Source organism: Pogoniulus pusillus, chromosome 6 (genome assembly GCF_015220805.1).
Source record: "Pogoniulus pusillus isolate bPogPus1 chromosome 6, bPogPus1.pri, whole genome shotgun sequence".
NCBI classification, from domain to species: domain Eukaryota; kingdom Metazoa; phylum Chordata; class Aves; order Piciformes; family Lybiidae; genus Pogoniulus; species Pogoniulus pusillus.
The window spans coordinates 28,609,488-28,625,698 of record NC_087269.1 but is presented as its reverse complement, the minus strand read 5'-3'; the positions used below and the strand labels follow the sequence as shown (position 1 = coordinate 28,625,698).

General features: G+C 55.6%; 1 protein-coding gene across 2 annotated transcripts in view; it reads right to left on the bottom strand.

The window, feature by feature from the left end:
• The window catches only part of PALD1 (phosphatase domain containing paladin 1), a 48,159-nt gene that overhangs the window by 18,593 nt on the left and 13,355 nt on the right, over positions 1 to 16,211 (bottom strand). For both annotated transcript variants that reach the window (XM_064145051.1, XM_064145052.1), the window contains exons 2-10: positions 11,239 to 11,436; positions 11,000 to 11,102; positions 10,129 to 10,308; positions 9,891 to 10,055; positions 7,381 to 7,541; positions 7,156 to 7,231; positions 5,304 to 5,452; positions 5,121 to 5,217; positions 4,918 to 5,022 (exon numbers count right to left, since the gene is read on the bottom strand). In XM_064145051.1, the coding sequence (XP_064001121.1) occupies positions 4,918 to 5,022; positions 5,121 to 5,217; positions 5,304 to 5,452; positions 7,156 to 7,231; positions 7,381 to 7,541; positions 9,891 to 10,055; positions 10,129 to 10,308; positions 11,000 to 11,102; positions 11,239 to 11,426 (1,224 nt within the window). In that variant the 5' untranslated portion in view covers positions 11,427 to 11,436. The remainder of the gene's footprint in view (positions 1 to 4,917; positions 5,023 to 5,120; positions 5,218 to 5,303; positions 5,453 to 7,155; positions 7,232 to 7,380; positions 7,542 to 9,890; positions 10,056 to 10,128; positions 10,309 to 10,999; positions 11,103 to 11,238; positions 11,437 to 16,211) is intronic.

The following is a 16,211-nucleotide window of genomic DNA, read 5'->3' as shown; positions in this document are numbered from 1 at the left end:
GGGACACCCTACCCTAGAGCAGGCTGCACACAGCCTCAGCCAGCCTGGCCTTAAACACCTCCAGCCATGGGGCCTCAACCACCTCCCTGGGCAACCCAGTCCAGCCTCTCACCACTCTCATGCTCAACAACTTCCTCCTCACAGCCACTCTCAATCTCCCCACCTCCAGCTTTGCTCCATTCCCCCTAGTCCTGGCACTCCCTGGCAGCCTACAAAGTCCTTCCCCAGCTTTTTTGCAGGCCCCCTTCAGATCCTGGAAGGCCACAAGAAGGTCACCTGGGAGCCTCCTCTTCTCCACACTGCACAGCCCCCCTCTGAGCATCCTCCTGACCCTTCTCTGGACACATTCCAGCATCTCCACATCCCTCTTGCAATGGAGGCTCCAGAACTGGATGCAGTACTGCAGGTGGGGTCTCAGCAGAGCAGAGTAGAGGGGGAGAATCACCTCCCTGGCCCTGCTGGCCACACTTCTCCTGCTGCAGCCCAGGCTCTGCTTGGCTTTCTGGGCTGCAAGTGCACACTGCTGGCTCATGCTGAGCTTCTCACCCAGCAGCACCCCCAGGTCCCTCTCCTCAGGGCTGCTCTCCAGCCACTCCCTGCCCAGCCTGCATTTGTGCTTGGCATTGCCTCCACCCAGCTGCAGGACCTTGCCCTTGGTCTTGTTGAAGCTCCTGAGGTTGGCTTGTGCCCACCTCTGCAGCCTGTCCAGGGCCCTCTGGATGGATCCCTGCCCTCCAGCCTGTCTGCTGCAGCACACAGCTTGGTGTGGTCAGCAAACTTGCTGAGGCTGCATTCAGTGCCTCTGTCCATGGCATCCACAAAGAAGTTCTCCTCCTCATCATCATCACCATCATTTCTATGATGCTATCTCTTCCCAAGGATGCAAGCTTGAAGCTCCAGGATTTTCCATCGTTCACAAACCACTCCAACCCTGCCTTGGGACACAGGCTTGTACATCTGAGCATTCCATTCAACCAGTGAACCCACAACACCAGCACCACTGTAGGAGCATCCAGCACAGGATCCATGAGCATCGCCAGAGGGACCATCAGGACCCCTCCCTAGGGTGTCATGGAAAATCCTATAGGATAGAGATGGATAGATAGAATCATAGATTAACCCACGTTGGAACAGACCCCTAAAGGCCATCTATTCCAGTTCCCCTCCAGTGAGGAGGGACATCTTCAACTAGATCAGGACACCCAGAGCCCCATGGAACCTCACCTTGAACATCTCCAGGGTGGGGGCCTCAGCCACCTCCCTCTGCAACCTGTTCCAGTGTTGCACTACCCTCATAGTGAAGAGCATAGAAGCAGAGAACCATTTTGCTGGCAAAGACCTTAAGATCATCGAGTCCAACCTTAAATGAACATCTCCCTGTACACAGCTGTCAGACCACATCCCTCAGCCCCTCAGCCAAGCATCTTCTAAACACCTCCAGGGGTGGTGCCTCCACTGCTCCCCGTTCAGTTTGCCCTCAGTCTCGTAGAGCTGTGGACATGTAAGGATGAGCCTGGGCAAGGAGGGGTTTGCACATCTCTGGCACTCTGTGGCTGACTCAGGAATGTTTACTTCTCCTCCGTGAGAGAAATCCGGCCCCTGCTCATTCATCACCAGGCAGCACAGAGGGCTTGGCTCCAGCAACTCAAAACAAAGCCTGAGAAGATGGAGCTGTCCTGGGGGCTCTTCTTCCTGAGGGATTGAGTTCCTGCTGTGCAAACCAGTCCTAAGCTCCCACCTGAGGCCTTCCCCAGAAATAGGGTTTCGATGATCATAGAATCACAGAATCAGTCAGGGTTGGAAGGGACCACAAGGATCAGCCAGTTCCAACCCCCCTGCCATGCCCAGGGACACCCTACCCTAGAGCAGGCTGCACACAGCCTCAGCCAGCCTGGCCTTAAACACCTCCAGCCATGGGGCCTCAAACACCTCCCTGGGCAACCCATTCCAGCCTCTCACCACTCTCATGATCAACAACTTCCTCCTCACAGCCAACCTGAACCTACCCACCTCCACCTTTGCTCCATTCCCCCTAGTCCTGGCACTCCCTCACAGCCTAAAAACTCTCTCCCCAGCTTTTTTGGAGGCCCCCTTCAGATGCTGGAAGGCCACAAGAAGGTCACCTGGGAGCCTCCTCTTCTGCAGACTGCACAGCCCAAACTCTTTCAGTCTGTCCTCACAGCAGAGCTGCTCCAGCCCTCTCAGCATCCTCCTGGCCCTTCTCTGGACACGCTCCAGCATCTCCACATCCCCCTTGCAATGGGGGCTCCAGAACTGGATGCAGTACTCCAGGTGGGGTCTCAGCAGAGCACAGTAGAGGGGGAGAATCACCTCCCTGGCCCTGCTGGCCACACTTCTCCTGCTGCAGCCCAGGCTCTGCTTGGCTTTCTGGGCTGCAAGTGCACACTGCTGGCTCACGTTGAGCTTCTCATCCAGCAGCACCCCCAAGTCTCTCTCCTCCAGTTCTTTATCCATCTAATGGCCCACCCATCAAACCCATGTGTCACCAGCTTGGAGATCAGGATATGATGTGGGACAGTGATGAGTGATCTGCTGGCATTTGAGCCATGGAGAGTTGGGGTCTGTGAGGCTCCAGCTCAGCATCCCCTGCCAGGATGCACATACCCCACATCACCACCACTCAGGAACTTCCATGTCCAATTTTCCTCCCCACCACAGGGCAGAAGCCCATACTCCACCATGACTTCATTCCTCCATGCCCAGAAAAGTTCATCCTTCCCCACTAAAAAAATCCCATTAGGGAGAGCTCCACCAGCTCACCCAGCAAAGCCCCCTCAGCACCACCTGCAGCCCCTCCAGCCCTAAACAAGTCAAGGTTACTTTTTGTATCCAAGGCTAAGCATCAGCCTCTCTCCCCTCCTCATCCTCTCCTCCTCCAGGAGATTTTCCTGGCCCCTGGCCATTGTTTAACCTGCTCTCGCTCCACAAAGACTTCAAATAAACTCTTCCCATTGCTAAGTTACCTCAGTCCCACAGCCATTTGTTTCCCCACCATCCTGGATGACACACAGCTGCTTTCCTCAGCCAGGAAAAATCAGGGAGAGGCTTCAAGGCAGTGGGGTAATCCCCCTACCCCACAACCAAACTTTCCCCTCTCTGTGCAAAAAAAATACCTGCCAGGGTATGAGCAGCACCAAATATACCCCAATTCACCCTAAAATGGGACAGAGAGGGTAAAATGTGGGATCAAACACCCAAAAAAGTGACAGTAAACACTTTCTTTGCCCATCACTGAATCATTTTCGTGGTGCTTTCCTGTTCCACCTGGTACCATTATCACCATCCCAGCATCTCCACTCCACACATTCAGTGGTTAACTGGGAAAATGAATCCTCAAAGAGGTTGGGAATTACAGAATCATAGAATTGTCAGGGCTGGAAGGACTTCAAGGATGAGCCAGTTCCAACCCCCCCCCTGCTATGGGCATGGACACCTCACACTGGACCAGGTTGCTCAGAGCCCACATCCAGCCTGGCCTTAAACACCTCCAGGGATGAGGCTTCCACCACATCCCTGGGCAACCTGTTCCAGCGTCTCACCACCCTCATGGTGAAGAACTTCTTCCTTACAGCCAACCTGAGCCTACCCACTTCTAATTTTGCTCCACTCCCCCCAGTCCTATCACTACTCGACCCAGGTGCAGGGTCAGTACTTCCACCTGAGCACACACACCTCCTTCTGAGCATCCAGACCTCCATCTGAGCTTCCACACCTCCATACCTCCATCCACCCACCCACACATCATCTGGTGAGAAGCTGCTCAGCTGGGACAGAGAAAACTATATCTTTCCAGCATGGAAAACCATCCTGATGGCGTCTCAAATCAAAGAGGAGTGGGTAAAAATAGTCCTACAGACAGAAAAACCTGACTTTGAGTGACTGTATTTGCAGGAAAGCCTCCAAGCAACAATCCCCCTCCCAGCTCCCAAGGACTGGTATGGATTTTCCAGTTGTAGAGCTGACAAAACCAGGGCATGGCATATTTTTTCCCCTAAAGTCAAAGACAAGAATCATAGAATCAATCATAGAATCAGTCAGGTTGGGAGAGACCTCCAAGCTCATCCAGTCCAACCTAGCACCCAGCCCTGGACAATCAACCAGACCATGGCACTAAGTGCCTCAGCCAGGCTTTGCTTCAACACCTCCAGGCACAGCGACTCCACCACCTCCCTGGGCAGCCCATTCCAATGCCAATCACTCTCTCTGACAACAAATTCCTCCTAACAGCCAGCCTAGACCTCCCACAGCACAACTTCAGACTCTGTCCCCTTCTTCTCTTGCTGCTTGCCTGGCAGAAGAGACCAACCCCACCTGGCTACAGCCTCCCTTCAGGGAGTTGTAGACAGCAATGAGGTCAGCCCTGAGCCTCCTCTTCTGCAGGCTGCACACCCCCAGCTCCCTCAGCCTCTCCTCACAGGGCTGTGCTCCAGGCCCCTCACCAGCTTCCTTGCCCTTCTCTGGACACCTTCCAGCACCTCAACATCTCTCTTGAATTGAGGAGCCCAGAACTGGACACAGCACTCAAGCTGTGGCCTGAGCGGTGCTGAGCACAGGGGCAGAAGAACCTTCACAGAAGAAGTGGTGAAGCCCAAAGCAGACAGATTCCTCCCTGCAAACCTCAGCCTGCTCAATGTTAAGGCTCTTCAAGGGGAAAACAAACAGCTCCACAGGCTTCCAGGTGTCAGGTCTCTGGGAAATTTCCAGTTCTCAGGAAGCTTTGGATTTGCAGAATTTACATTCCTCTCCTGCCCGTGAGAAAACAGCTCAAGAAATGAACTCACCACAGAGGGGGTGGACGAGATGACCTTTAAAGGTCTCTTCCAACCCAACCCATTCCATGATCCTGTGACCCCAGGCAGGCAGCTTGCATCCAAATGGATCCTCTGATTAACCTACCTGGATCTGATAGTCCTCCCCGATCCCTTCCAGCTTCTTCTTGTACTCGTAGATGGCTTCCTTCATGTCGTGCATCTCCGAGCAGGAGGCGATGGCACTGTCCACCTTGTGAGGACCCAGTGGAAAGCCACTCAGTAAACCCCAAATCAAGCAGGGGACCGACTTCATCCCATTTCACTCACCCCATTAGCAGCCCCCCTTACCTCCTCAACTATCTGCTGGCCTTTGGGGACCACCTCAGTGAAGGTCTGGATGACCCGAAGCCTGTCCCTGGGAGATGACTTGGGCAGGTGGGAGAGGCTAGGATGGGAGAAGAAGAAGATGAAGATCAAAACGGCCACAGTGGTACAGACATCTCGCCCTAACTCAGAGGATGCCTCACGTACTCAGGCTTCTGTGTGGCTCCTCGGTGGTGGTGAAGGACAAGTGTGCCCATGGCCATGGCCAGATTGGTCCTCCCCACGCCAGTCTGGCAGCCAAAGAGCAGCGCCGGCGGAGGTCTGTTGGGATCCCGCAGCAGCAGGCTGGGGCTCTCCTAGGAGGAAAAGACAGAGGGATGAGCATCCTAGGAGAGACAGGCCTGCCACTGGATCGGGGTAGAGGTAGTAGCCTTGCCAACGTGCCATGTGGGAGGGTGGCATCTCCCTTTTTCTCAGGGGACAGGGTGGATGAAGCAGGACAGCACAACTGGCAGTCCATCCATTGCATCCTCCTGTTCCTTGCCCACTCCACCTGCCAGCAGCTGCCCACCCTAGCAGAGGGCCCAGGACTTCAGGAGAGGGGAGAGCCAGGCTTACTCTATTCAAGATGTTCCCACCAGCAGTCTGCAAGCTGTTGAGATTTCATCTCCCAGGCTAAAAAACGAGGCCCTTCCATCAAAAGCCTGTGTGCCAAGTCCACATGATTTCAGGATCCTAAGGAACCTGATCTGGTTGCAGATGTTCCTGCTCACTGCAAGGGGTTGGACTAGATGACCTTTAAAGGTCCTTTCCAACCTAAATCACTCTGTGATTTCTCCCAAAATCATTTAGGGAAGTGAAACTTCCACAGGGATAATGGGAAGTGGGGAGTGATGGTCACCTCCAGCCAGGAGTAGGGACAAGTCATTGGATAACTCTCAGGGAGGTGGTGGAAGCCTCATCCCTGGATGTTTTTAAGGCCAGGCTGGACGTGGCTCTGGGCAACCTGATCTAGTGGAGGGTGTCCCTGCCCACAGCAAGGGGGTTGGGACTAGATGATGCTTGGGGTCCTTTCCAAGCCTGACAATTCTGTGATTCTGTGAATTCTCCAGCAGGGTCTTCAGAGATGGGAATGGGATGCATCCAGAGGCACAGGCATGCTCTAACTGGCAGCGTGAAGCCAAAGCAGGATCATAGAATCACAGAATCAACCAGGTTGGAAGAGACCTCCAAGCTCACCCAGTCCAGCCTAGCACCCAGCGTTGTCCAGTCAAACAGACCATGGCACTAAATGCCTCAGCCAGGCTTTGCTTCAACACCTCCAGGCACAGCGACTCCACCTCCCTGGGCAGCCCATTCCAATGCCAATCACTCTCTCTGACAACAACTTCCTCCTAACATCCAGCCTAGACCTCCCCCGGCACAACTTGAGACTCTGTCCCCTTGTTCTGTGGCTGCTTGTCTGGCAGAAGAGACCAACCCCACCTGGCTACAGCCTCCCTCAGCCTCTCCTCACAGGGCTGTGCTCCAGGCCCCTCACCAGCTTCCTTGCCCTTCCTGGACACCTTCCAGCACCTCAACATCTCTCTTGAATTGAGGAGCCCAGAACTGGACACAGCACTCAAGCTGTGGCCTGAGCAGTGCTGAGTACAGGGGTGGGCAGAAGAACCTCCCTTGTCCTGCTGGCCACACTCTTCCTGAGCCAGCCCAGGATGCCACTGGCTCTGCTGCCCACCTGGGCACACTGCTGCCTCATCTTCAGCTACTCTCTACCAGCACCCCCAGGTCCCTCTCTGCCTGGCTGCTCTCAGTCACTCTGTCTCCAGCCTGTCGTGCTGCTTGGGGTTGTTGTGGCCAAAGTGCAGAACCCTGCACTTGGCCTTGTTCAATCTCATCCCCTTGGCCTCTGCCCACCCATCCAGCCTGGCAAGGTCCCTGTGAAGTTTCCCTCAGAAGATGCTGATGGGAAAGTCACACTCCCCTATGTGACAGACTCATGAACAGGAGCAAATCCCAACCCAACGTGGCTTCACAGATTGGATGCTTTTCCTCCTCTCACCCTGAGGAAGTGGATGAAGGCATCAAACTGGTCCTCCAGCGGTGCTCCCTCAGCAGGCAGGGGCAGCCGGTGGTACCTGCCAGGCACAGGGACAGTCCATGTGAGGAGGACAGGGCCACAGCAGGGGCTTTGTCCCCACCACAGCAGAGGACACAGGGCTTAAGAGCATATCAAGAGCCCAGCTTGCAAAAGCAAAGCCACTTGGGGAGGAAGAAGAGGCAGCACCTGTAGGCGGGCAGGAGGAAGATAGGTCTGCGGTAGACCTCCTCCGTCACCTGGATGTCCTCCTCACACTGCACCCGCACGGTGTGGGGCTCGTCCCGCAGGCGCTCAATGTCGTTGTAGATGTAGTAGACTCTCTCGCTCAGCTGAGCGAAGTCATGGATCTACGTGGAGATGGGGAACTCCCATCACAACCCATGGAGCGCCCGCAACCAAAACCCATGGAGTGCCCGCCACCAAAACCCATGGAGTGCCCGCCACCAAAACCCATGGAGTGCCCACCACCAAAATCCATGGGGTGCCCAACACCAAAACCCATGGAGCGCCCGCCATCAAAACCCATGGAGCGCCCGCCATCACAACCCATGGAGTGCCCGCCACCAAAACCCATGGAGTGCCCGCCATCAAAACCCATGGAGTGCCCGCCACCAAAACCCATGGAGTGCCCGCCACCAAAACCCATGGAGTGCCCGCCACCAAAACCCATGGAGTGCCCGCTCCAAAACCCATGGAGTGCCCGCCACCAAAACCCATGGAGTGCCCGCCACCAAAACCCATGGAGTGCCCGCTCCAAAACCCATGGAGTGCCCGCCATCAAAACCCATGGAGTGCCCGCCATCAAAACCCATGGAGTGCCCGCTCCAAAACCCATGGAGTGCCCGCCACCAAAACCCATGGAGTGCCCGCTCCAAAACCCATGGAGTGCCCGCCATCAAAACCCATGGAGTGCCCGCCATCAAAACCCATGGAGTGCCCGCTCCAAAACCCATGGAGTGCCCGCCACCAAAACCCATGGAGCGCCCGCCACCAAAACCCATGGAGCGCCCGCCACCAAAACCCATGGAGCGCCCGCCACCAAAACCCATGGAGCGCCCGCCATCACAACCCATGGAGCGCCCGCCATCACAACCCATCGAGCGCCCGCCATCACAACCCATGGAGTGCCCGCCATCACAACCCATGGAGTGCCCGCCACCAAAATCCATGGGGTGCCCAACACCAAAACCCATGGAGCGCCCGCCATCAAAACCCATGGAGTGCCCGCTCCAAAACCCATGGAGTGCCCGCCACCAAAACCCATGGAGTGCCCGCTCCAAAACCCATGGAGTGCCCGCCACCAAAACCCATGGAGTGCCCGCTCCAAAACCCATGGAGTGCCCGCCACCAAAACCCATGGAGTGCCCGCCACCAAAACCCATGGAGTGCCCGCTCCAAAACCCATGGAGTGCCCGCCACCAAAACCCATGGAGTGCCCGCTCCAAAACCCATGGAGTGCCCGCCACCAAAACCCATGGAGTGCCCGCTCCAAAACCCATGGAGTGCCCGCCACCAAAACCCATGGAGTGCCCGCTCCAAAACCCATGGAGTGCCCGCCACCAAAACCCATGGAGTGCCCGCCACCAAAATCCATGGAGTGCCCGCCACCAAAACCCATGGAGCGCCCGCCACCAAAACCCATGGAGTGCCCGCCACCAAAACCCATGGAGCGCCCGCCACCAAAACCCATGGAGCGCCCGCCACCAAAACCCATGGAGCGCCCGCCATCACAACCCATGGAGCGCCCGCCATCACAACCCATGGAGCGCCCGCCATCACAACCCATGGAGTGCCCGCCACCAAAATCCATGGGGTGCCCAACACCAAAACCCATGGAGCGCCCGCCATCAAAACCCATGGAGTGCCCGCTCCAAAACCCATGGAGTGCCCGCCACCAAAACCCATGGAGTGCCCGCTCCAAAACCCATGGAGTGCCCGCCACCAAAACCCATGGAGTGCCCGCTCCAAAACCCATGGAGTGCCCGCCACCAAAACCCATGGAGTGCCCGCCATCAAAACCCATGGAGTGCCCGCTCCAAAACCCATGGAGTGCCCGCCATCAAAACCCATGGAGTGCCCGCTCCAAAACCCATGGAGTGCCCGCCACCAAAACCCATGGAGTGCCCGCTCCAAAACCCATGGAGTGCCCGCCACCAAAACCCATGGAGTGCCCGCCATCAAAACCCATGGAGTGCCCGCCACCAAAATCCATGGAGTGCCCGCCATCACAACCCATGGAGTGCCCGCTCCAAAACCCATGGAGTGCCTGCCACCAAAACCCATGGAGTGCCCGCCATCAAAACCCATGGAGTGCCCGCCACCAAAACCCATGGAGTGCCCGCCACCAAAACCCATGGAGTGCCCGCTCCAAAACCCATGGAGCGCCCGCCACCAAAACCCATGGAGCGCCCGCCACCAAAACCCATGGAGCGCCCGCCACCAAAACCCATGGAGCGCCCGCTCCAAAACCCATGGAGTGCCCGCCATCAAAATCCATGGAGTGCCCGCCACCAAAACCCATGGAGTGCCCGCCATCAAAATCCATGGAGTGCCCGCCACCAAAACCCATGGAGTGCCCGCCACCAAAACCCATGGAGTGCCCGCCACCTCACAAGCCCTCCAGCCACCTTTGACCGAGAGGGACGTGTGCGCCTCGGGTGGCGCTGGGGTGATGACCGTCCCCCATCCCACCTCACCTCTTTACGGATGGCCAGCTCCAGGCTCTCTGCCCGCACTCCCTGCTGCAGGCACTGCAGGTTCTCATGAAGGTTCTCCTTGCCCCGAGGGGTGTAGGGCACAAAGTCCCCCTCCAGCCGCAGGAAGACCACAGGCTCCTCGCGGACACAGAAGAAAACGCATTCCTGCCAAGACAGGGGGAGGCTGTGCCAAAGCTCTTCGACCTTTTTCCACCCCAATTACCACCTTCCCACCAACCTTGTGGCCTTCTCTCTGCAGCTTCTGCAGCACAAGCTTGAAGCCATTGAGGCTGGGTTGTCCCATTCCGAACACAGCGTAACCTCCTTTGGCTTGTCGGAAGTTGGGAGCCCCACAGCTGCCAGTAGTGTTCAGCACATCCAACTTGCCATACACGTCCCTGACCATGAAATATTTCCCCTGCAAAGCAGGACAACAAGAGACAAGATAGGAAAGAAGTGGACTCGGGCAAGTAGGTGCAGCCATGAAGAAGAAGTGGCTTTTTTTTAGCTCCAAAGAAACAGAAGGAACCCAAAGCCCAGGGGGAAATGCGTTCAGCGTGGAGTGGCAGCGGCAATCACAGAACCACTGCATGGGGGAGGTTGGAAGGGACCTCTGGAGAACTCCCACTCCCATTCCTTCTGCTAAAGCAAGGTCACCCACGGAAGGATCACAATGTCCAGCTGGGTCTAGAATCTCTCCAGAGAAGAACACTCCACAACCCCTTTGGGCAGCCTGCTCCAAAGCTGCAGCACCCTCATACCAAACCATTTTCTCCTTCTGGTCAGACGTAACCTCTTGGGTTCCACTTTGTGCCCACTGCCCCTTGTCCTGTCACTGGGGTCACCACTGAAACGAGTTTGGCTCCATCCTCTTGCCCCCCATACTTTAGCTATCGATCAGCATTGATCAGATCCCCTCTCAGGCTGCTCTTCTCCCAGCTCAACAGTCTGAGGGCTCTCAGCCTTTGCTCCTCACAGAGATGCTCCAGGCCCCTCAGCACCTTTGCAGCCTCCACTGGCCTCTCTCCAGTAATGCCCTGACTCTCTTGAACTGGAGAGCCCAGAACTGGTCGCACTACTCTAGATGTGGCCTGAGTGGTGCTGCTCACCTGCACAAGGTAGTGTTCTAGCGTGGCCTCAGAAATGCGTCCCACCGTGTAGTTGGCCTTCAGCAGGTCATCGTGGATCTGAAACTCCTCTCTGCAATTGTACCTGCCAAAGGACAAAATAACAACTTGGGTAAGGAAAAAACAGAAACCTAGGTAAGGATTAAAACCTCCCCAATGTTTAGGGAAGAGGGTGCAGAAAAGCAGAGGTCTGGAGCCACAAGTGCTCGCCAAGGACTTACGTGATGACCACAGGCGCCACTTTGTTGGTGATGATGGACTTGGCCTTGCTGTTGTGAAGCCCCAGGGTCTGGAAGGAGTGGATGCTGAGAGAGTGCTGGTCCTCCATGCTGCTGTCTGCTGGTGCCCCACTCTCTGGAGGGGATGCTGAGACTGCCTGCTGTGCCGCGCTGGCCGTCGTACCCATCATCTGCGGGCGGCTGCGGCACGACGGGGAGGGCGGTGGCGAGCAAGGGGGGCAAAACAAAGCAAGGAGAGAAAGAGAGGGCTGAGGGGTTGGCTTTGCAGCCACTCCTTTTTTAGGAAGGAAAAAGCCCAGGCAGGCCCCCACCCCACCACTGGCAGCTAGGGAAGAGACAGAGGGGTTTGAACTAGATGATCTTTGAGGTCCTTTCCAACTCAGACCATTCTATGGTTCCAAACTCTCTGCACTTCCCCTCCTGGCTCCTGCAAAGGGTTTTCTTCCTGCCTGCCTGTCATGTGGCTCACTCCATTCAGGAGGGAGCAGCCAAAAATGGAAGTGAGAAAAAGGAGGGGGGGGGGTGGGGGGGTGGGAAAAGGCAGAAATTTGGATCCAGCCCCTCCGAATCTGCTGAGTCAGCAGGTGGCACTGTGGAGGGACACTGTTGGCCTCACCCTCTGCTTTCCCAGTGCCCATAAACCACTCCAGCGGCCCTCCCTGTGTGGAACACACTTGAACAATGAGTAAATACTGCTAAATATTTACTAATTTAGTAAGGCAGGAGCTGCCCTGTGTGCCTGGGGAAGCCAGAGAGGCTCCAGGAGGTTGCTCCCAGGTCCAGGCTGCACACACATGCCAAGGAGGAACAACTGGGGGAGAGGTGAAGCACCCACATATGATTTCATGGCTTCAGAGGTTCAAGGAGGGAAAGTGTCCCCCAGGCAGCAATAAATAACCCTGCAGAGCTCAGGAACCCCCTTAGAGGCAGATCAGGAGCTTGAAAGCAGCAGGATGGGGAATCTCCTCCAGCTATTAATGAGCAAATCCAGAAAGTGGATTAAAGCAACCACCTATTCCCATGCTGGAATTCCCCTCTACCTTACTGCAGGTGGAGGATCCCAAAAGCAAACCCACTCTCCCCAACCCCCAGGGAGCTCCTCCCTAAACAAGGATGAAAAGCTGAAGGGTCAGCTCAGGGCACAGGGGGGATGGCAGCAGCCAGGAGCACCCCACCACACTCCATTGGTCCAGGACAATGTGGTGACTGTCTGCTGGATCCTGGTAACCTAACAAAGCAAGAGATGGCAAAGGGGTAAGGGGAAAAGAAAAACCCTCAGCCTAACCCCCTGCTGAGACAGTCCCCAGTAAAATCTCCTTTGTATTGGTGCTGGACTGGGAATAACCTGGCAGCACACAAAGGCAGACGGTACCTGCTCGACGGCGATGCTCAGTGCTGGGAAGCTCAGGGTGGCTTGAGCCCAGCCCTCCAAATTTCTTTCTGCTGCCTCACAAACAGCCCAGGAGTGCAATCCCAGGGAATGCCATGCCCCCAGCAGCTGCAAATGCTTCCAGCCAGGGGGAAAAGCCTCCGGAAAATGTGCTATTTCGAGACGGCCGTGCCCAGGCACAGATTTTTCTTTCCCCTCCTCCCCATCTCCCTTCCCTGCTCTGCAGAGGACTTGTTGCTCTGGCGTGAATTTTCTGCACCATTAGGCAGCCTGGTTTCTTTTAGAGGCAAGAAAAGGGGCAGTGATAGGGGGGGAGGGAAATAAAACTGACTCAGCTGTCTCATGGCAGTGCCATTTCTTCCAAGTCCTTTAAGGCTTTTGTTGCACATAAACACTGTCGGGGCAAAAATAAAGCAGAGGAAAAAAATAGAGAGAGAGAATCACAGAATGGTTTGGGTGGGAAGGAACCTTGAAGCTCACCTAGTTTCAACTCCCCTGTTGTTGTCAGGGACATCTCCCTCTAGACCAGGTTGCTCCAAAGCTTCATCCAACCTGGCCTTGAACACCTCCAGGGAGGGAGCATCCACACCCTCTCTGGGCAACCTGTTCCAGCGTCTCACCACAGGCTCACAGGATGTTAGGGGTTGGGAGGGACCCAAGGAGATCATCCAGTCCAACCCCCCTGCCAGAACAAGACCATACAGGGTCACAGGATGTTAGAGGTTGGAATGGACCCAAGGAGATCATCCAGACCAATCCCCCTGCCAGAGCAGGACAATACTATCTAACACAGAGCACAGAGGAACACATCCAGACAGGCCTTGAAAGGCTCCAGAGAAGGAGACTCCACAACCTCTCTGGGGAGCCTGTGCCAGTGCTCTGTGACCCTTACAGTAAAGAAGTTCCCCCTTGTGTTGAGGCTCTAAAGAATTTCTTCCTAATCTCCAGTCTAAATCTGCCCTCTTCCAGCTCAAAGCCTCTGCCCCTCATCCCAGCACTACAAGCCCTTGTAAGTAGTCCCTCCCCAGCTTTCTTGTGTTTCAGAGCAGACACTCTTGCCTTTGGAGAGCTCAACCTGTGAACAGGAGCCAGGAGGCTTTTTTTTCCCCTCTCCTTTATTTTGCCCAGAATTGGTGCATCTGTTCCAAAGCAGCCATGTGAGCTGCACTGATCCCACTGGCTCTGCTCCAGCATCCCCATGCTGGGGGGGATGGAGGCTCATGCAGGCACCCCAAATTTTTAGGCAGCCTTCTGTATTTCTTTCATCCTTGTCCCCACCATCAGCAATCTTTACCCTAAATCCCCCAGGGATTATTTTCTCTGCCCCAAAACCACATCACAAATAAGAAGGCATAAAAGAGGCTGGAGAGATTTGGAAAGGGGCCTTTCAAAACCACAAAATGAATGGAGAGAGGAAATGGCCTTTCAGCTTCTTTCCCTGTCTCTGGGCTGGGCAGCAAAAGCAAGAAAAGTCCCCAAATTCCCCCAAATGAGTGCTCTGGGTGACCATGGTAACTGCTCTGAAAAGCCATGGGGAAAAGGGGGAGCTTCAGTGTTACCAAGTTTGGGGAGCAGCTGCTTACTGATACTGCTGCATCTGAAGGGAGCATGGGGGGCTTGAACCCTCTCAGTGCCTGACCTGAGAGCTGGCACATAAAACAGGATGAGTGGAGAAGCAAAACCCTACCCGAAGAAGCAGACAAAATGATCTTGCCTGGAAATTCTTCGGAGCCCTGCAGAGGGACCTTGCCAGGCTGGATGGGTGGGCAGAGGCCAATGGATGAGATTGAACAAGGCCAAGTGCAGGGTTCTGCACTCTGGCCACAACAACCCCAAGCAGCACCACAGGCTGGGGACAGAGTGGCTGAGAGCAGCCAGGCAGAGAGGGACCTGGGGGTGCTGGTAGAGAGTAGCTGAAGATAAGGCAGCAGTGTGCCCAGGTGGGCAGGAGAGCCAATGGCATCCTGGGCTGGCTCAGGAAGAGTGTGGGCAGCAGGAAAAGGGAGGTTCTTCTGCCCCTGTGCTCAGCACTGCTCAGGCCACAGCTTGAGTGCTGTGTCCAGTTCTGGGCTGCTCAATTCAAGAGAGATGTTGAGGTGCTGGAAGGTGTCCAGAGAAGGGCAATGAAGCTGGTGAGGGGCCTGGAGCACAGCCCTGTGAGGAGAGGCTGAGGGAGCTGGGGGTGTGCAGCCTGCAGAAGAGGAGGCTCAGGGCAGACCTCATTGCTGTCTCCAGCTCCCTGAAGGGAGGCTGTAGCCAGGTGGGATTGGTCTCTTCTGCCAGGCAAGCAGCAACAGAAGGGGACACAGTCTCAAGTTGTGCTACGGAAGGTCTAGGCTGGCTGTTAGGAGGAAGTTGTTGTCAGAGAGAGTGATTGGCATTGGAATGGGCTGCCCAGGGAGGTGGTGGAGTTGCTGTGCCTGGAGGTGTTGAAGCAAAGCCATGGTCTGGTTGATTGGACAGGGTTGGGTGACAGATTGGGCTGGATGAGCTTGGAGGTCTCGTCCACCTATGATTCCAGTCAACTAGACCATGGCACTAAGTGCCTCATCCATCCAGAATCATTTCCTTAGGAGAAGAGACCTTTAAGGTCATTGTCTCCAGCCATTCTGCTACTTTACCAAGGCTGCTGCTAAATGATGTCCCTCAGCACCACATCTCTGCAGCACTGAAACACCTCCAGGGATGGGCATCCAACCACTTCCCTGGGAAGTTTCTCCCAGTGCTTGAGAACCTTTTCAGGGAAGAAGTTTCTTCTAACAGCCAACCTAAACCTCCCCTGGTGCAACTTGAAGCCATTTCTTGTCCTGTCAATTGTAGCTAAGAGGATCCTGACCTCCACCTCGCTCCAGCTTCATCTCCAGGAGTTGCAGGGAGCCATAAGGTCTCCCCTAAGCTCCCTTTTCTCCAGACTAAACCACCCCTGTCCCCTGAGACACAGGACTTGTGCTCTAGATCCTTGACCCTTCACTGACCTTCCCTGGATCCACCTCAGCACCTCCATGCCTCTCAATGAGGACCCCAAAACTACACCCACTACTCAAGGTGTGGCCTCCCCAGTGCTGAGTACAGAAGGACAATCCCTGGTCCTTCTGGGCACACTCAGCCAAGGGGAGCTGAGTTTACCTGAGGGCAGACAAGTCAGTGCTGAAATCCCAACCAGCAGTCCCAAGGGATTGATTGTCAGGCTGGAAATGCACAGCCCTGGCTGGTTTCCAGCCACACTACTCCAGTGGTGCAGCATCCACCCACAGAGCAGATGTGCAACATCTCCCTGTTGTCCTGGCTCTACACCTCGTTTCCACAGGGGATCCCTGTGGAAAGGAGGTCCAGGGAGGTTCTCCCCCTCTACTCTGCCCTGGTGAGACCACACTTGGACCACAGTGTGCCCACTTTTGGGCTCCTCAGTTCAAGAGAGACAGAGACCTGCTGGAGAAAGTCCAACAGAGAGCTACAAGGATGACTGGGAGACTTGAACATCTCTGCTGTGAAGAAAGGCTGAGAGACTTGGGGCTGCTTAGCCTTGAGAGGAGAAGACTAAGAGGGAAACTTGTTGATGTCAGGA